Raw genomic sequence first — 20,139 nt, 5'->3', positions numbered from 1 at the left:
AAAGTTCCTTAACGTTCTAAATCAAATTCCTGTCGAAAGTTCTCGAAGAGTTTAATCCGTTCAAGCGAAGCTTGGCAAATATTCTACCTACCTACGCATGTCTATTGATCCTTTCGACCACGCCAAGAGAAGATCGCTGTGACGACGACTTGCAAATGAGCTAGTTTTTGCCCGTCCTTCGCGCTAATTTCGCTTTCTGCGCAGACATATAATACTCGCGTTTATTACTCCCCAAAGATCCATTATTTTAATTAATCTCCTTTGGAAGCAATTCAAACCACTAACAAATAAAATTAAGCGCGACATACTTTGAAAACTTAAAAGCATGTCTAAAACGTTGGCTTAATTCTTCTTATATATGTATGTGTATAATATATAATAAATGTAAGTGAGAAAAAAAATTAACTTGTTTAATTTATTAAAATGAAAATAGCATAATGCAGTATAATTACATCTTAATTATTGTAAAGATAAAAATATTCTACAGTTTGAAGTTTTTTAATTCTAAAAATATAGATTCTTTAATAATTTTAGATCGTATATACGCGTATCGTAGCGTTTACAGTTATGTATATCGACAATATTATTACATTTCCAAATAATTGTTATTTATTTTAATTAAAAATCGGAAAAGGAATTAAATATATAAAAATATTATTTACATTATACAATATATAAATAATAATTAAGCAAAAATTATAATAAAATTTGACAGTAAAGAGTTTCTATGAGAAAGTCTAAATTTCATTAATTTCTTTTACCGAACAAAGAACAGATATCTTATAACTTAACGTAAACGTGAAAATATAGAAATTTTAAAACGCTCTAACACACGAGGCAATTTCGTACAGACCGGAAATTGATAAGCACTCAATCTTCGAGCCGCTCGTAACAATTTGGCACGGTAGGAAATGGAAGTACGTATCTTTCATTTATCGTCCAAAATCGTTATCCCAAATTCGTTCAGTCGACTGAAAATGTTTGCATTCATATATAAGTGTCCTAAATTGCTAAAGTTAGAGATAAGTCAAACACGTTTGAAAATTTTTATCGCGATAGAAAAAAAAAACAGTACCTTCGTATACTTGCCTCACAATTTATAAAAGAGATAACATTCTCTCGCTGTCAAGTTTGATAAAATAAAAGCCCTCTGTGGTTGTAAACTGCAATATTTCTCGGAGAATTCATATGATCGCGCAGACATGTCCTTTCTAGATCCCTAAAAAAATGATTATAAGCCTTTTCGTTTACAGAGCACGTATTGATAGCAACACTCAACGTGATATCTTTAACAGATAGTGCAATCTCATAGATAGAGAAAAAAAATACAAAAAATATATAATATATAGTATATAATATAAAATATATAATATATAAAAAAATATATATATAAAACAAACATAATATATAAAACATCATAATATATATAATATATATTACCTATAGATAATTAAAAAAACGTGTATGATTAGTGAAACTCCACTTCAGAAAACAGAGAATAATATAACGAAGCGAATAATTCGATATAAGGCAAAAATAGATTCTGCCAAATAAGACTTCCTGTTGTTTGTTTTTACCGTGGGGTAAGAAACAAACACCAAGTGCCTCTTCGCATTTCGCAGCCTAGTTTTGCAGGTTCGCATCGCATTTTGCAGTCGCGCGCGCGGCACGTATCCGCGAGCGACGGATGACGCAGGTATATATGTAACAACGTGGGTGGAGATCGCAAGAGAGACACACCCGACAATGAAGGGACGAAGACGAAGAGCGACGAGGCCCGAACACGAGAGACGGACAAGGACGCGCAGAGAGAGAGAGAGAGAGAGAGAGAGAGAGAGTGACGAAAGGCGCGGGTTGCGGGTGCGCGACGGCGTCTGCATGCGCCGCTGCGGCGACGCCGTAGTACCGCAACCCGCCACCCACCGCCGCCTCGGCGCCACAGTCCTTCATTCCGCATGTTCGGAGCCGGCTGCTGAGCCGTCCTCGACACCTCCTGTCTGAAAACGTTCGTATACTTCTACCTCGCCTCCTGCAAAATGGTAAGTCAAGGATCGCGAAGAAAGCTTATCCCGTATAACGTGCAGTGTATCAAGCTGGGAATATTTAATAAGGAATGTTAAAAGTAGTCATAAATACGTTTGCCTAAAGATTTTCGTTCGTTCCGGAAATTCTCTTTGGAGGTCTGGGCAAAAAAAAAAAAAAAAAATATATATAGATTTTAAAACGAAATATCCGAAGTTTTTGTCACATATATGTTCGCGGATTCCGCGCGTGTCGTGCGCGGAAGGAGGTCGCATGACTGACAGACGTGCTGCAGCTGCAGTGCGTCGTCTGCTGCTGTCATCTGCTTTACTCGCGATTGGTTAGTCGCGTGTAACGGAGATCTCTTTATTGTTAGTAAAATGACGAAAAACCGATCGCGCTGTTATTAGGGCCGTTAGTAGGACTGAATTGTATAAAAACGATTGATACAAAGTGAAAATACGATTTCCGTTCCGACGCTTAACACGACGTAATCTAATGACAGGAAAGACGGGAGGGATCGTGATTACAGTATATTTTCAGTTACACAAGTTACCGCGTGGTCGCAGCACGTGACAGGAAAGGTCTTTTACGAGCAGTTTTCATAACTTTTTTACAATATTACAAATTATAATTTCTTTTCAAAATTATGCATCCTATTTTTAATTTATTATATATACCATTAATTTATATTTTACGCGCGGACATTGGATAATTTTACAAAACGTGCCATTACAATTTTTTATATACTGCAGTATTGTAACAATTTAACAAGTTAATCTATATCAATATTATTTTGTTATTACTATATTCGTACTACATGTGTATGTGTATATCTATGTGCGATATATTGATAAAAATATAATATGTAAAGATATTGCTATTTTGAAAATATTGAATATACTTTAGATGTAAAATATTAAAAAATTTTTTTTAACCGTAGCAAATTGCATATAAATATTATTTTCAATTAAAGTGATATTCTACATCATATTTTATACATGAAAACATATTGACATTCCTTTTTGGTTTTTAAATAATATTGAATTATTCTCGAATTTATAATAAATAAGAAAGAATGCAAAGAAAAATTGTGCATTTGGACATTTGTAATTTTAAAAACACTTGTATGCAGTGTATATTCGACCTACAGATCATTAACCGTATTATGTACTGTCTTATGCGGATATTGATCACTTCATGAAATATACAGGTCCTCTTGTTTGCGCACGATATACTCACATCTGCAGTTACTAAAACGAGGAAATGAAATCATATACCTTTCATGATTGAATATTTGTAGAACGATTGCTTGGAAAGTGATTGTATCGATCTATTTTTCTTTATGCATGAGAATTTATTGTCGTTTGCGTTGAAAACGTTTTAAACTATAACAAAGTAAAACTGACACTAATTAGCATGACTGACTATTCTTTACAAAATCGATGCTGTATCTATATATTAAGATATATTTTAATTTTTTTAATAAAACGAGACGTAAATTAAATGATATCCAAAATTATTTTTTATGATAGAAATATATATCTTTCTGTATAAAATATCTATCTTGAGAAATATCATTTTTAATTGACATTTTCATTTGTATTACATTAAAAAAGAAGGCACTAAAATACAAATATAAAACATTACGCACATATCCAGGTACTTGCGGACGCGACATTGGCGGACAATCACCGCCGTCATCGTACTTTTGCGGCAAATGGTAATCCGGACGGTATCACGATATGCAATCTAGTGGACGGTGAAACCTTGACTTACAGCTTGGCCTTGATAAGAGGTCGAGCACCCGTACTATGCAGTTACATTACTGTTCGGGGTCACAAAAATGTGACTTCGGAATGGCCGATCATCGCAGGACAATTTCGCGTTCTGGTGGATTTAGCACGCGGTCCAAACAAATTAGAACTTGAGGCAGGCGGACATAAAAGAAGATTAATGCTTGTATATGAGCCGAGAACTACAAGGCTACGAGTGACACCGGTCTATGTCATCTGTGCAGGTCATGATGGGTATTTTCAGGTATAACAACAATAATAGATAATGTCAAAAATAAGCTGCCCTTTTATGCCCTTTTTTTCTAAGCTCTTTTATTTTGTGTTCTATAGAAAATAAAATTTTAAAGTATTAAAGTTTTTTTAAAATATTTTATAGAAAATATTTTAAAAGAAATAAGGATTACATACCTGATTAAAAAAATATCAAATATATCACATAAATTTTTTTGTAAATTATTTTGCATGATTATTTGAAATTTCAGATCTGATCATATGATGTATATTTAATGTAGTACAATTGTTTCGCTAATCATATTTTAATATTTCAATATTATTAAAATTCTCCATCGCATGCAAAAATGTTGTTTCAATTATTAATAACTAATAAAATATTGATAACTGATGATAACAGCTAAAAAAATAATATAGATAAATGATAGTGACTCATAATTCAGCTGCTTGAAACGTAGCGTGCACTTTTTTCAATTATCGATCGTTGTTCTGTTATATGAATAGCAGTAACGTCATTAACTTTGCCGGCGCATTAAGGGTTATCCTATTTTAACCAGCTTAAAAAGAGCAGGTTTTTCTTGGAATGCAAGAAAAATAATAATGAGATTTATTTAATATTAGGTAGTTTATATATTAGAACATATCTTAAGCTATCTAAATTTAAAATTTTATTAAGCTTTCCAAAAAAAATATTTATTAAAATATAAATATTAAAAAAAAATTGATATTTGCGTGAAATATAGTTCGAATTCAACTGAAACATCTCTCCGTGCACGGATAGATGGTTTACCTTTTACATGATTTTTTTTTTTGTAAATTATGTTACACTGTTTTTAGCCTGATGGAGGTTTATTTTTTATTTCGTCTTTTTTAAAATTGATGGAAACCCACACAGCACATATAGATACTGAAAATGTTGGGAGTATTTTATCGTGACAAATTTTACAAATATGTGAAAAATATTATTAAAAATATGTATAAAAATATTTATTTTTTGTGTTTTATAGAAAATATATTTTAAAAGAAATAAGGATTACATACCTGATTAAAACGATTCTGGTCGTTGTTGTAACACACATTGCATCAGAAACGCACGAAAAGGCGGGAAACCGTTACACTACTTCCGACAGTATCGGAAATCGGAAGTTACGTATTTAAAATGGTGTTGCTATATTCTCTACGTATCTCGAAAGTAAATTCTGAAAATATACGAGAATATATGAGAAATAATATACTGTAAGAGCAATAATAAACAATAGTTAGATCAACTAACGAGCAACTTTAAACGGGTGTTATTTAAACAATCTTTATTATTATTACGACTCAATCTCAGAACATTTTACATATAAACGTTTCGGTTGTACGCAGCCTTCTAATATAGGACCGAAATAGGACTCGATCCTATATTAGATGTTATTCAGGTAATACGATGGATTCTTTAAAATAGTTAGTTTTATGTTGCGGTTGCTATGTAATATAATATTAAGGTGATTAAGTTTTATACTGCAGTGTAGTTATCGTATTTTGCGTTCGCGTTCAATACTGAGGAAGGCTGCGTACAGCCGAAACGTTTATATGTAAAATGTTCTGAGATTGAGTCGTAATAATAATAAATTATTGTTTAAATAACACCCGTTTAAAGTTGCTCGTTAGTTGGCCTAACTATTGTTTATTATTGGTAAAAATTTGATTACGAGCGTAATTAAAGATTGGTTTTAATACTGTAAGGGATATTACAACTATATACTGAGAATATACGAAAAATAATGTACTAAATGAGATATTATAAGGATCTTCTCAAGTATTTTATATACAGCATGTATATTCACAGTATGAGTGTAGAAGATTTGAATGATATCATGTGCTGTGTGGGAAGATAATATTTGAATTCTTTTTACAATTTTTTCAAAGATTTCTATTATATTTTTAAAACTTAAAATGTTATTAACAAACAGCTGTTTTTCAAAATATAAGTTTAAAATTTGAAGGCAATCCGTTAATCTCAATCTAAAATTTTATTTACATGTTTTAAAAAATAGCTTCGAAAAAAATGCGTTTAAAAGTTTGACAATTTTTCAATTATATTATAAATTTTCATCACATTTTATCTTTTGCATATTTAATTTTGAAAACTTTACACTTTTTTAAAGCTTTTTTTTTGTTTTTTCAAAATTTCAAAATATATTAATATACATATATAAATTATAAATAGAACCTCTTAATTCGGTTATATTCTCTCTCTCTCTCTCTTTCTCTCTCTCTCTCTCTTTCTCTCTCTCTCTCTCTCTCTCTCTCTCCCTCTCTCTTATTAAATTTTGTAAAATGATTATAATCTTGCTATTTACAAAAAATTACTTATTGTAATTCACGAAATATAATTTGCGTTTTTCAGGGTCCACGCAATGAAGATCGATCACCTGAGAGCGCGGCAACGAGAATAGGACTTGGAGCCAGACTTCTTCAGACTCTGACGGCTGAAAAGCTCTTGGAAGCCGGTTACGGCAGGAAAACTTTCCAGCTAGAAAGAGATTTAGATGGTCCGGAATGCCTGGTGATGCATAGTATGCTTCACGTAGATCAGGCACGAGCAATGAAGCAAAGAGAGCTTTGGGAGTTAATCGCACGTGAGTTGATGACCGGTCCCTTAGCGTCCAAGGATCGCAAATACTTAGCGTTTCTATCCTGTACGAGATATCGTGGTGCACCTAGTCCTCGAACACATGAGGATACTTTAGCGAGAACACAAGGTCATGCAGCTCTTGGTGGGGGTGGTTTAGCACTTTTCGGTTCAGCATGTCTTCATACTTGGCCTACGCGCATGGCTCAGGTTGGTTCATGTATTACCTATGAATAAAAATAATTTCATGTAAGAAGAAATCCGATTTATTATTTCATATAAAACATTATTGAGAGTGGTATTTTTTTAAATAGAATTATTATATATTTAAATATAGATATTACCGAGGTTTCTGGACGCCACTATCATCGATACCGAGCAACTTATGGACGACAGTAATTATCGTGGTACGCACGGGGGCTGTCTTGCAACGACATTAGGTTCGGTTCTACACGAGCTTGGTCATACTTTCGATCTTGGTCATACCCGAGAGGGAATAATGGGTCGAGGATTCGACTACGTCGACAGGGTTTTCGTGGGTGCAGCTGGAATTGACTTCAATCGTAATCCCATCAGAAGGGATCCTCAACACACGACCGTCGCTCTTAGCAGACCTCTCAGTGTTACGGTAACCGTGCAAGAATCTGTATTATCAAGTCCGCGAAGAAGTAGATTACTCTCGGAAACATCTAGGCCTACACCGCCGCCTATTTCGAGGCAATTGCCTGGAAGACTTTCAGCACCAGCTAGTCCCGAACTTAACAGATCTCTCTCTAAAAGTTTGATCGCCTTGGAACCTCCAATGCAGCCTGATCGGACATTTTGGGGTCCGTCATGCGCGGCGTTACTTTCGTATCATCGCTGGTTCAACAACGAAATGGACAATATTTCCAATAGACATCATCATGAAATAGATTATGATGGGAAAAGGTGAGTTTGTTTTTAAAAATAATATATTGTTTTTCTAGAATAAATGTAAACAATTAAAATATTTAAATTTTTTTTAAGATTTCAAATTTTCATGTCTAATCTGTTCTTAAACTATTTATAACTAGTTAAATATTATTAAATATATTTATTATTTAATTAATTTAAACTATATATATGTATATAATAATTTATGATCAAATAAGCATAATTATTTTAACAATTATGATTTTTGTTTTCTATTCATCAGGAACGTAGTAAGATCACGATATGGCATACGAGTAATAGAGCTTAGAGAGAGTTCGGGAGGTATGGTTGTAAGTTTCCGTCAATTTCCTGGCTCACGACCACCTTTGGAGGCTTTAGTTCCACCACCTCCACCCCACTGCCTTACCACCCTTACCTTAGTTGCTGAAGACTCCACCGGGAATGTGCTCAAACATCCTCTTCCCACTGCCTTTTAAAGGTCAACAGAAATAATGATGCGTAATTTTATCTTCTAGTCTTCGGCAAAGGTCGTTACAGTCCATAAGCAATATCGGCTTAATATACATACTGTAAAATATTCAACGCTATTTTTGTTCCTCCTTTAGTTTATATTAGAGATGTTTTAATTAAAGATATAGAAACAAATTTTTTTCTGCATTGATATCTCTTATATTAATTATGTATTTAATAATAAATCTACGTAAAGAGAGAGAGAGAGAGAGAGAGAGAGAGAGAGAGAGAGAAATTAGTATAGATAAATTGAGATATTTTTAAATATGTCTCTGTATCATAATATACACAGTACTGAATCAGAATATAAATTTAAAAAAATGATATTACAGAGATATTTGCAAAGATATTAATTTAATTCTTATAATATATATATATATATATATATATATATATATATATATATATATTATATATGGCTTTTATTTAAGATCGTTCAAAGTATCGTACTACCATTATACATACATATATCTTTTTGAAATTGCAAGTATAACTTCAGATAAAACAAAGACATAAGGCAATTTTACATTTAGGATTTTTCTACATTTGGGATTTGCAAAAATTTTTTTTATATTGTATAATTTAAAAATTTATTTTTATATAATTTATACAAATGTGAGTATAACTGAAAGCTCGTTGCTTTGTATGTATGTGACTCTGATCTCTGGTATGTATAGGTAATATAAATTTTATAATGTATGATTAGCTAAATAATAAATATTTGATAATTGTATAAGATATATATGCTGCTCATATACACAACATTTATTATCAGATATACGCAAATGAAAGGAATTATTTTATAATAATTAATTTTATAAAAATGATTTCTAACATTTCATGAGCTACTATCTTAACTTTTATTAGTAAAAATAATAATTAATTGAGGACACTTGTAATGCGTGCATTGACAAATATAATGAATAATATATTTAATATACAAGATATTGGAAATGTTTGTGTGTAATTACATTGCAGAAAATTTCATAGCTTAATATATATATATATATATATATATATATATATATATATATATATATATATATGCAATCATATACTCTTATATAAAGTAGAATATAAAAATATGAGTGATATAAGTTTTAACAAAATCGCAATATTGTAAGGCAAAACCACACTCTTGTATACTGTTAAACATATGTACAGTATCCTAAATTATTATAATAAATTAGGATAGGGAATCAAAAATTAAGACAATATTATACTATAGTCTTTGCAAACTAGCGAGAAGAATCTATGTATGTATTTTAAACTAGAAATATATAAAATTAGTAAAAAACGTGATTAAAAATTATTAGACTAATTTTCCTTCGATATGTTAATTTTACAATTTATAACGAATATTACATTTAACTTAATTTTCATTATACGCGTAAATATGTATACAATATAAAAAAGATGTAGAGAAAAATGCGATATAAAAATTTAGAAAAAAAAAATAAAAATCGATATAGTTTAATATTTTATACGACAATTGTATTTAAGATATATTATTCCAAACAATAAATATCCAAAAAAATATCCTACAAATATCCTTTAAGGATATGGAGGATATCCGATAAAAAGTTCGTTTTATGTCTTTCAATATATAATAGATACCCAAATAAGAAATTGGTAGACGTGTAATTTAATCTCTGACATCTCTGACATTTTCAGAGGACATCCGATGGATGTCAAATGAACATAAATTAACAAGTAGTTATACGGAACGGACTTCATACCTTTTACTAAACTCTTTTTTCATGCTACTTGCTAACACAAATACGAGAATACGAGTTACGTAAGTCGTTGAAGACCATCAATTTAAACGAGTAAAATCAAAAGCCTACGCAGTTACGACACACTCGACATTGCCCATCATAATATTCCTCTTGTCATTCTTTACTGACAAAAAATTTAATAACATATTATAAAAAATGTAATATTAAATATATTTAATAGTTGAAGAGAGAGTTGCGTAGACGTCAACCATCTTCAAAAGCTAAAAAATTATACACGATAATTAAACATGCAAAAAAAGTTATAAATGCGTCAATATCTTTTTTTCAGCTATCAGAAAGTAATTACTGTTTCGTATACCAGCTCATCGTGTTTCTCTTTTCTCCAAACCGATCCAGAATCCGCCTTTAGGTGACAAGTTGAAATCTCTCTTATCATATATCACAGGATCGACAGTTTTTGACGTTTTCTTCAAGATGAATTTTTGTAAAAGATGAGCCACTAGAATCTTGGTTTCCATGAGGGCAAATCGATTGCCGATACATTTTCTAGGTCCGTCTCCAAAAGGTAAGTAAGTATACGGGACAATATTGTCTTTGTTTTCTTTGCTGAATCTTTCGGGATCAAATTTATTCGGGTTTGGAAAATACTTGGGATCATAATGTAAACCATAAACGGGTATCAGTAGTACGTCATTAGGTTTGATGCTTATGCTTTTGTAACCCGGCTGCGACAAAGGCAGTGTGTAACTCTTAGTGCAAAGTCTATCAGTGAAAATCTGCGGTGGATATTTTCGGAGTGTCTCGGAAACTACCATGTCCATATAAGTCATCTTCGACAACGATTCGTAAGAGACTTCGTTTTCTTCGTTGAGATGCTGCTGCACCTCTTCACGCAGGCGATCTTGAATGTCTTGATTAACTGCCAGTTCATGAACGACAAAACACATAAGCGTCGAGGATGTTTCAAAACCGGCTAAAAAAAAGATGAAAGCTTGCGAAACGATATCCTCCAATGTTATGTTAGAACCATTCTTGTCTTGAGCCTGCATTAATAAATGGATCATATCCGGCCTAACAATACCTTGCTCCTTTCGAACTTTGATAGTCTTTTCAACAATCTTTTTGAAAAAATCAGTAGCCGTTGACGCGAATATTTCTATACCGATTGACTTGGCAAAACGCGGAAACGCACGTATAAACAAGATCTTGAATAAAGCTAGGAATGTGTTGAAAGATCTGACAATCTCTATTCCTTTAACATAAAATTCGTTGTTTTGATCTTTCATGGAATTTACGCTTATGCCAAAAGCCGTTGTAGCGATTACGTCAGTGGTGTACCGTCTGAAGATCTGCTTCGTCTCGATCTCATTACAGAGTTCCGGATGATCGACCAGATAATTGACGAATTCACGAGAACACTTTGATACCAAATCGAACATGACCTTCATCTTACTGGCGGTGAAAGAAGGGCTTAGCGTGTTTCTCATTTCTCTCCAACGATCTCCACGCAAAACGAAGACGTTCTTAAATAACGGGTTTGTCTCTTCGTCCACGAAAGTACGATGATCATGGAAATTTTCAAACTCTTTCACCATCACATCTTTGATCAACTCAGGATCGCGCAGAATCAAGGCAGGTGTCCCAAAATCCATTGTTCCAAAATACTTAGCGTTCGGAAAGTAATTGTACAAAGAAAGGGCATAGTCGGTAAAAGCTATACGACGCACAAATAATTTACAAAATGTTACGAAAGACCGTGGTGAATCGGGAAAATAAGGAACACCCTTGTTCTTCCAGCGAAAGAATGATTGATGCACCATTGTGACAATTTTCAAAATCCCGATAAAGATCAGAGTAGTCACTAATAAGCTAAAGGTCGACGAAAATAAAGACGAAAATTCCATCCTGTACGTATGTAAGAATAACGTACAAACAAATAGCTCCGTCAGACGAGATGAGTAGACTGCAGAACGTATAAATGCAGACGCATATAAGAGTACTCTTATTCTGATAGAAGAGAAAAGGACAGAAAAAATGTCTCTCTCGATATCATTATGATAAATGATTACATCACTCAGTATAATCATTGTACGAGATAAGTGAGTTACACATGCGCAATAAATCGCGCATTTATTATACAAACATCAATATCATCATTTTCCAAGAATATTAGTTCTTGTAAGAATAAAATCCTTGAATTAAAAATAAAACTAATAAAAGCACTGTTTTTTTTTTTTTTCAATAGAATTTCATTTAATTTTATTTAAAATTAAAATTCCGAGATTTTTTTTATATTTCTGAAAATTGTATGCGCTAAAATATATGTAATATAAAATATATAAAATATAATTATTATGTTGTTGTACTATAATTAACTATTATATTTTAATAACAGTTATATAACAATAAAATAATTTATATTACACTTATATATAACATTTCTTTGAACTTAATATAATTACAATCTTTTATACATGTGCGGAATATGCTTTTCAAGAATAATAAGCAACATAAATATTATGTCAGATAAGAGTGATGTCCATCACATTCCTCTAAACATATGTTATTTTACAAAACTTTTTAAACGGAAGAAGTATGCATTTCACCGATAATTTTCAATAACTACAATACGGTTTGATCTTATATTTTTATTTCACACTAGACATGTATATGTACGTCAAATGTATACGTTTCAGGATTGCAGAACATGTCATCTACGGATTCAATTGTCGAAAAGAAAGCTCATTCTACAATAGAATCCGATAATGGAGTGCAATTTCCCGAGATAATCGATGATAAAATAAACACGGAAGAATTTTTACAAGCCGCTCGCGATGTTGTGCGAACAGTCGGTATGTATCCATTTCCAACTTTAACCTCAAAACTATCAAGATTAATCGGTCGAACAATCACAAAAATTTTACATATTTCAAACATGACTCGATACGCGAGCGCTAAAAACAAATTCGTGTTTCAGATAAATTTGGCAAATTATTCGCCCCTGTACGATATGATATGCAAGGCAATATCGATGTAAGTTGTAAACATTGATGCAAGGAGCTTTTTAGAAACCGTGTTACTTTTAAAATATAACTTTCAATTACAGAAACTTACAACCAGATATTCAATGGATAAAAAAGGTAACTCGACTCTACAGGACATGATCTTGTTTGAAAAATCTACAGAGGAAGATCTCATTGCAGTTGACGCTTTAATGTGGTTGAGAAGGTATTTGCACGTGTTTCTCTATAAATTCTTTAAATATGTATATGCTTATATGTGATATTTTTATTCAGTTGTTAAATTCTTTTTTTAGGGCCTTACATATGATTTTACTATTCTTTGAAAGAATTGTAGAGGATCATAAGAATGGCAAAGCAACAGAAGATTTAGTTGCATTTTTAAAGGAAGCGTATAAAGAAACTCTAGAACCATATCATGGTTGGATGGCACAACAACTGTTTAATGTATGTAAATTCTCTTATATATTACTAACTATTTAGATTGTAAAAAATAAAAGGGTATCATAACATCAAGTCTTAAAGTAAATACTTAAAATATTGTTACAGCTCTTGTCACGTATGACACCTACTCGTTCGCAACTGTTATTAGCATTAGCGGATGGACAACCTGATAAAGAAGAAATTACTTTATACAATATGGAATTGTCTTTAATAAATTTAAAGAAAAATGTGTTAGCTTTAAAGACATTTTATATTGAACAAAATTTAGAAGTGATTACAGTAGTGTAATATCAAGTACATTTGAAAGTTTTTATCTAATGTTATCTCTTTATATCGTAGGAAAAAAATTTTAACAAAAACTACAAATTAACAGAAACTTAAAAAAATTAATATAATGAATGATAATGAAGAGAAATTTTGTTTATAATATTTATTATGCATGGAATTATGAATTTCTTTATACAAAAAATGTATAATATATTATTTACATATTTATATTAAGCTATATTAAAATACAAAATTTGATTTGTTTCCAATCTAACATCATCCAAATGTCTCATATTGCATCAAGAGTGTTATGATGTTAGTATAATGCAATAATATTACAATGTAAAATCTCAGAAATAATAAAGTCAATATACATTGATACATTCTATATTATCAATTCCATATAACTGTGCAATATAAAATCTTTTAGCATGATGATTTGCCAATTGCTTTAAAGCTATTGTAGCTGTTATAATTTCTGTAACGAGCAGAAAACTCATGACACCATTAGCAATTGTTTCACTAAGATGAGGTATGGTTTTATTATCAAAAAGAAGGAACATCTCTAATGGAAAATGTATGAGAGTAGATATCAGCCAAAAACTTGCCAGTTCTGGAATCTATATGAAGAATATTTTTAACATTTACTTACTTCCAGCTTACTAATCTTTTTGAAATATACTACCTTTTCTGCTAAATTTCCAAGATATCCCAAATATAGTCGTAAACTTTCCAATGTTGATATAACAATAAATACTGCTATAGTAATAACTTTGTATACATCTGTCAAGCAATAATACTGTAAAAAATGAAAAATACATGTCTTTATTTGTGCTATTTTTAAATTCAAATTTTAAAGAAAATTTTCTGTTTTACTGTATTTACTTTTGCATCCAAGTTAACAATTATTATAATAAACCACAATGGAAATATTCCTACATTAAAGTACAATGCAATTTGAAGTGGCAAATTGGATTGTATCTGATTTCCTGCAAAAAGTCAATAACAAATTATAAAAATTATTGATTTTAAATTAAATTGTTGAGTAAAATTTAGTTACAAGTGTTCTTCATATATGTATAACATTAAGATGTTCAGTAATTAGTTGTAATAATAAATGGGAAAAATTTATTGATTAACATTAAATATTTTGTTATATCTTTAATCTTTTGTAATTGTTAAAAATATCAGATAAGCATGTTTGTTATAGCAAATAATGATGGATCAATCGCAAATATTTACTATTATCGTTTCTCATGGCAACCATGGTTTCCATCGTTATTGTGTGACGATAGAATGCGTACCTACATCATAAAATTCCTTTTTCCTATCGTAATAAGCTAACCCGGGAAATATCCGATCCGACGCGGTGACAATTGATGTCCTCCACATCCACATTGCTTACAATATGAGATTCTCACATTCGAGTGCAAGTGCGAAATTCAATTGTACATAATTCGAATTTGTATTTCAATTTTTTGCACACACAATCTTAATCGCGTGACGCAACAGAGTGAACACTAGCAACCAGTGTTGCCAAGATTGTAACTTTAATCTGGCGTGATAATAACCGTATACCATATATAATGAAAAATTTGGATTTTATTCTAATTATTTGTTCAATCTTTCCAATATTTATTTCTAAAAATTTAACATATATTTTTATTTAGAATATTAAACAAAAACAATAAAACAAATGTTAAATATAATTAAATGATACACTGTTGCAATTGTAAAAATCAATATCTGTCACAAGATAGTTGTATATCTTTTTTTTTTTTTTTTATATATATATATGTATTATTATTTTTAATTAAAATAAACTTTGAATAAATATCGGATGCAAAATATATGTATAAAGTTCGTTAATCAAGAAACATGAATAGATAAATCCTTCATTTACATCGTGATTTTTAACTTGTAATCTGTAAAAGTTCAAGAGATTGAATACATATATAACAAAATACATACATAACATTGTTTTATTTATATACAAGTTTCAAGCATTTCTCAAAATATAAGAATTATAAAAAAAGATATCGCAGAAATCTGGTATAACAATATGTGGATCAGTTCAAAATTATTATTATAATCAGACATAAGTCATTTATGTGCACAGTCAATTGCGTATTTCATTCATTATATTACATATGATCATTTCTTTCCAGATTTTTTTATACCACCAGTGACTAGAGGACCCTTTTGACCAGCTTTTTTTGTTGCTTCAGCTAATGCTTTTTGTTGTTCTTTTTGCTTTTGTTTGAATGCTACATCCTCGTCGTCTAAAACTTTGGATTCCTTCTTCGGTGCCTTCAAGGGTTTTTTCTTACCTCCTTCTCGACCAGACATTCTATGAAAATGATCATATGTTATAATTAACCAATTATTAATTAGAAAAAAAAACATAGCTTTAATAACAAATTAAATCAATGTAACCTCCAATGAAACGTAATGAGAGAAAAAAACAGTAAATGATTTTAAATAACAATTATTTTATAAGTAATACGTAATAAACATTAAATATGTTATTAACACCAAATTAACAATATGTAAATCACAATAAATATATAAGATATATATATATACTCTAGAAAAGCATGCATGTAACATTCACCAAATCATTTTATACTGTCACAAATACTATTCTTAAAATTTCTTGGAAAATTTAAATTCTTACTTACTTGCAACAATATTAATTTTCCAAACTGCGAAATTGCGGTTGAGATATAAACTACACGTTCAGAAATTCGTAGAAATTGATAAATGTTTATCCTACAAGGCAAATTTTTCGATCTGATTGTACAGATTGTGCTGCCACAAGCTGTGAATTCTGAAGACTTTGCTGTGGCTGTAGTGTATTGTATGTGTGTGTGTGTGTGTCAATCTCTTTTTCCCTCTTTCTCTTTCTTTTTACTTTATATAGATTGCTGAAAATTTGTTATTATAAAAGACGATATTGTTATGAGATCGTGAGAAATAAAACGTAATAAGATAGATCGAGTACACATGATATAAATACATGGATTTGTACAGTTGTTAACAACAAAAAGATGATTTATTAACTTGGAATCTGAGAATTTTTGTTGTCCAATTATAGCTGAAAATGTGAACATAATTCAATAATTATTTTCGACAAATAGTTTGAACCGCGTTTAGAATAAATTAATTTTTTATCGGTATATTTTTTACTCGAAATATATCATCCGTACGACTAGTGAATGAAAATGTGAAAGAGCTGGACATAAGATGGCGTATCGTGAGTATTCATAGAAATCGATATTTTCTCTGCATACGTTCATTTTGTCCAATAATTCAAATGTTGGTAGCATTGATTAAATTATTTGGATAAATATAATTCCACTAGTTTGAATTCCACCGTTTTTTTCCTCTCCACAATTTGCAAAGTTTTTGTTTCTTTTTTATATTTTTCAGAGAATAATAATAAATATATAGGTAAAAAAAAAAAAAAAAAAATAAAGTTTTTTAAATATTTTCTAAAAAAAGAAGTGACATCTTATCTTATCTTTAAAATTGGTGGGGAGAGAAGATATTCGAATGGTTCAACTCAATTGTATCATTATTGACTAGTTAGTTTGCTTCGCGATAACGTATCTGTATATCATTGTATGTGATTTTTTTAGGATTGTTGCACCGGTATTATTCGCATGTCAATATGCTACCTAAATTGGAATTAATTGCCGCAGCATGTGAAAATATGGGTATTGGAATAAACGGTGACTTACCTTGGCGTTTGAAGTAAGATCTTCAACAAATTGTTTATACAAGTAAAATTGTTATTGAGAATCAGAAGAACATTCATCCATAAATAAATTTGAATTTATATAGGACTGAAATGGCATTCTTTACACATATGACAACTGATACAATGGATAAGAATAAAAAGAATGTTGTACTTATGGGCAGGCGCACATGGGAGTGTATTCCTAAAAAATACAAACCTTTAGAAAACCGCATAAACATAGTATTAACGTCACAATCTCTGTAATTATGGACAAACTTATCGATGAAAAAATATAATTAAAAAAAAATTAATCTATATTAATTTAGGGATTATGGAGATAAGGCAATAACATGCAAAAGTATACCACATGCTATTGAAGTGATCACAGAAATGCAGAATAAAATAGAAAGGGTGTGGGTAATAGGAGGAAGTAACATATACAAGGTATTTTGTATAAAATATGTATAGCAATAGATAAATTAATGTCACAAATGTATGCCATTTTCAAGATAGAAATTTTTTTTAGACTTCACACTTTCTGTGATTAAAATGAAACAAGTATATATTCATTGAAGGAAAAAAAACAAATTATAGAAAATGTAACTAAAAAAAAAAAAACAGATTTAATACAAAGACATAAATATTAATAATCTAAATTTAAATTAGATAACAATTCTTTCATTTCTGTACAGGCTGCCATGGAATCCCCATATTTTGGACGATTGTATTTGACACGTATAAAGAAAGAATTTGAATGCGATACATTCTTTCCCCCTATTCCAAATGACTTTGTACTGATAAAGTAAGTATTAATCTTTCTCTATATTGTGTTTGATATTTCACATCATTGTTCTTTATAATATCCAATTCCAGGGATCCAACTGTACCACAAGATATTCAAGAAGAAAAAGGAATAAAATTTGTATATGAAGTATATGAAAAAAAATAATTATTAACAAATATTTCAATGTTACTAAAACTATTCAAGACAGAGATACTATTTTTTATAAAATATTTTCAAATTTTATAAATTAAGTCTTATTCTGTTTTATAAAATATGAAAAAATATAAAATATGTAATAAATTTACTATTTTTTATGAATATTTTTTGCTATGTATCTAAAGTATATAATAACATATATAATAAAAAGACATTATGACAAGCACATTAATATTATTAATCATTCTCAGTTACAATATACAAACATGACATAATCATGGTGTATTTTTTTCATGCAGTACTTTCAAGAATATATTTTAAGTATATTTAGAAAAATTTGATAAAACCCACTCCTTTAACTTTTTTACTACTAGTTACACTACTTTATATTTCGTAATAAAAGTTGTATTTGCTTATTTAAGCACATGAGTACATTAACCAGGTGGCCATTTCAATTGTCGACCGCCGAGAATATGCAAATGCAAATGATACACAGATTGTGCACCATGTTTTCCATCATTGATAACTAGGCGAAATCCATTTGTTAAACCTTTTTGTTTTGCAACTTTATGAGCAACATTCATCAAGTGACCAAGTAAAGGTTCATCTTCATCTTGAGCTTTAGAAAGTTGAGAAATTGGTTTCCTTGGAATCACCAGGAAGTGTACAGGTGCTTGAGGATTTACATCGTCAAATGCAACGCACTGTAAAATTTATATTCTATATTAATTTATATTAATATTAAATTATTTTTTTCTATATTAATATTTATACAAAAGTGTTTGAATCAATTTAACTAAAGTTTATTTCTATTAACAGATCTTTCCTTCTTTTTCTCTAAAAACGAAAATTGTAAGTATATCATATTATTTGTAATAATGAGGAATATTTATATATATGACTTCTATATTAATATTTAATTGCAATTACTTTAGGTTAAAACTGAAGTCAACATGTTTACTACGACAACTCAGCAAAAAAACATGTGGTTGTACATTGCAAGTACTTGCGGTATTAGTAAATTTAAATAACATTCAACATAAATAATAATTACTCTCACAATCAGATAGAATAGGATAGAAATATATCTTTTAAAATATATTTTAATATTTAAAAAAATACTTAAAAATTTACATCGTTTAATACATTATATTTTTTGTATTATCTAATAAAGAGAGAGAGAGAGAGAGAGAGAGAAAGGATATAAAATAATACTTGATATTCAATAATGTATTGAAAGCAACGTAATGATGCCGGTTAAATGATTTGTATGATAAAATTTAACAAAATGACACACAATTTTCGATATTTTTACATCATATTATAATTTACCTGGCTATCTTCGTAAATTAAGTTGCATGGAATTTCTTTACGTAGTATTTTTCCAAATATTGTGTCGCTTTCTGGCACAGCTGATTGTGCCTTCTCCACTTCGGTCGCCATTTTTCTCCAACTGACAGAACAGCTAGGTCGATTGGCACCAAGGTAACCTAAATGTCTGTATGCACTTATAGCAAAGTTGGATAATAATTTCATGTTGAGAAGCGGTAACGTTGTTGTAGGTACATAATTAATAATATGTAAATGTATTATCAATATTACATTTATATATTTCACTGTTTCATTATATTTTTGTCTGTTTTATTACATACATTTCTTTACGATAAAGGATAGTCTAATGATTACAATCATAAAAAACACGTTCCACTTGACGTTCGCGACACTCGTGGAATCATTTCATCTTTGTCTTTCACCAAAAGTTAAACAAGGACAGATGATGCTCGCGAGTGTTGAGATTATCAAATGGAATGTAGCTAAGCTATATCACATTCATATAGCCACGACAGAAATTCTGAGTGTTCCACTTAAGGTGCCTTTTCATGCTGACTCTCGACG

The 20,139-nt window shown here is 30.2% G+C and overlaps 7 protein-coding genes across 11 annotated transcripts; 3 read left to right on the top strand and 4 right to left on the bottom strand.

Moving 5' to 3' along the window:
- The first annotated feature begins 1,944 nt into the window (after window positions 1-1,944).
- Window positions 1,945-8,394, top strand: LOC140666740 (uncharacterized). Its single transcript, XM_072894257.1, has 5 exons — window positions 1,945-2,039; window positions 3,685-4,062; window positions 6,442-6,876; window positions 7,004-7,596; window positions 7,844-8,394. The coding sequence occupies exons 1-5, from the start codon at window positions 2,037-2,039 to the stop codon at window positions 8,055-8,057; spliced, it is 1,623 nt and encodes a 540-aa protein (XP_072750358.1). The 5' UTR covers window positions 1,945-2,036; the 3' UTR covers window positions 8,058-8,394.
- Window positions 8,395-9,395: 1,001 nt separating this feature from the next.
- Window positions 9,396-11,734, bottom strand: LOC140665109 (cytochrome P450 9e2-like). 2 transcript variants are annotated; one of them, XM_072890849.1, is made up of 2 exons: window positions 10,177-11,734; window positions 9,396-10,090 (listed from the first exon to the last, which is right to left on the bottom strand). In XM_072890849.1, exon 1 carries the CDS (start codon window positions 11,732-11,734, stop codon window positions 10,193-10,195), a length of 1,542 nt encoding a protein of 513 aa, XP_072746950.1. In that variant the 3' UTR covers window positions 9,396-10,090; window positions 10,177-10,192. The 2 variants fall into 2 exon arrangements, with proteins under 2 accessions (XP_072746950.1, XP_072746940.1); XM_072890839.1 differs by having other exon boundaries at window positions 9,397-10,090; window positions 10,189-11,734.
- A 69-nt stretch (window positions 11,735-11,803) lies between these two features.
- LOC140665118 (glycolipid transfer protein) lies at window positions 11,804-13,684 on the top strand. 3 transcript variants are annotated; one of them, XM_072890880.1, is made up of 6 exons: window positions 11,804-11,929; window positions 12,527-12,682; window positions 12,808-12,863; window positions 12,937-13,058; window positions 13,147-13,297; window positions 13,400-13,684. In XM_072890880.1, exons 2-6 carry the CDS (start codon window positions 12,538-12,540, stop codon window positions 13,580-13,582), a joined length of 657 nt encoding a protein of 218 aa, XP_072746981.1. In that variant the 5' UTR covers window positions 11,804-11,929; window positions 12,527-12,537; the 3' UTR covers window positions 13,583-13,684. The 3 variants fall into 3 exon arrangements, with proteins under 3 accessions (XP_072746981.1, XP_072746970.1, XP_072746961.1); XM_072890869.1 differs by having other exon boundaries at window positions 11,912-12,008; XM_072890860.1 differs by lacking the exon at window positions 11,804-11,929 and adding an exon at window positions 12,292-12,423.
- Window positions 13,685-13,726: 42 nt separating this feature from the next.
- LOC140665132 (transmembrane protein 17B) lies at window positions 13,727-15,165 on the bottom strand. Of its 2 annotated transcripts, none has more exons than XM_072890895.1 (4): window positions 14,804-15,165; window positions 14,447-14,550; window positions 14,247-14,360; window positions 13,727-14,181 (listed from the first exon to the last, which is right to left on the bottom strand). In XM_072890895.1, exons 1-4 carry the CDS (start codon window positions 14,835-14,837, stop codon window positions 13,927-13,929), a joined length of 507 nt encoding a protein of 168 aa, XP_072746996.1. In that variant the 5' UTR covers window positions 14,838-15,165; the 3' UTR covers window positions 13,727-13,926. The 2 variants fall into 2 exon arrangements, with proteins under 2 accessions (XP_072746996.1, XP_072746991.1); XM_072890890.1 differs by having other exon boundaries at window positions 14,866-15,146.
- Window positions 15,166-15,525: 360 nt separating this feature from the next.
- Window positions 15,526-16,405, bottom strand: LOC140666908 (translation machinery-associated protein 7 homolog). Its single transcript, XM_072894461.1, has 2 exons — window positions 16,243-16,405; window positions 15,526-15,911 (listed from the first exon to the last, which is right to left on the bottom strand). The coding sequence occupies exon 2, from the start codon at window positions 15,908-15,910 to the stop codon at window positions 15,716-15,718; it is 195 nt and encodes a 64-aa protein (XP_072750562.1). The 5' UTR covers window position 15,911; window positions 16,243-16,405; the 3' UTR covers window positions 15,526-15,715.
- A 22-nt stretch (window positions 16,406-16,427) lies between these two features.
- On the top strand, window positions 16,428-18,334 carry Dhfr (dihydrofolate reductase). The gene is made up of 6 exons (XM_072894449.1): window positions 16,428-16,817; window positions 17,203-17,317; window positions 17,408-17,563; window positions 17,630-17,747; window positions 17,996-18,105; window positions 18,177-18,334. Exons 1-6 carry the CDS (start codon window positions 16,808-16,810, stop codon window positions 18,250-18,252), a joined length of 585 nt encoding a protein of 194 aa, XP_072750550.1. The 5' UTR covers window positions 16,428-16,807; the 3' UTR covers window positions 18,253-18,334.
- Window positions 18,335-18,447: 113 nt separating this feature from the next.
- Hint1 (histidine triad nucleotide binding protein 1) lies at window positions 18,448-19,949 on the bottom strand. The gene is made up of 2 exons (XM_072894457.1): window positions 19,576-19,949; window positions 18,448-18,947 (listed from the first exon to the last, which is right to left on the bottom strand). The coding sequence occupies exons 1-2, from the start codon at window positions 19,777-19,779 to the stop codon at window positions 18,678-18,680; spliced, it is 474 nt and encodes a 157-aa protein (XP_072750558.1). The 5' UTR covers window positions 19,780-19,949; the 3' UTR covers window positions 18,448-18,677.
- Between the last annotated feature and the right edge of the window lie 190 nt (window positions 19,950-20,139).

Source organism: Anoplolepis gracilipes, chromosome 1 (assembly GCF_047496725.1).
Source record: "Anoplolepis gracilipes chromosome 1, ASM4749672v1, whole genome shotgun sequence".
Lineage (NCBI taxonomy): Eukaryota > Metazoa > Arthropoda > Insecta > Hymenoptera > Formicidae > Anoplolepis > Anoplolepis gracilipes.
Note: the sequence above shows the minus strand (reverse complement) of the source record. Positions and strands in the feature narration are given on the sequence as shown.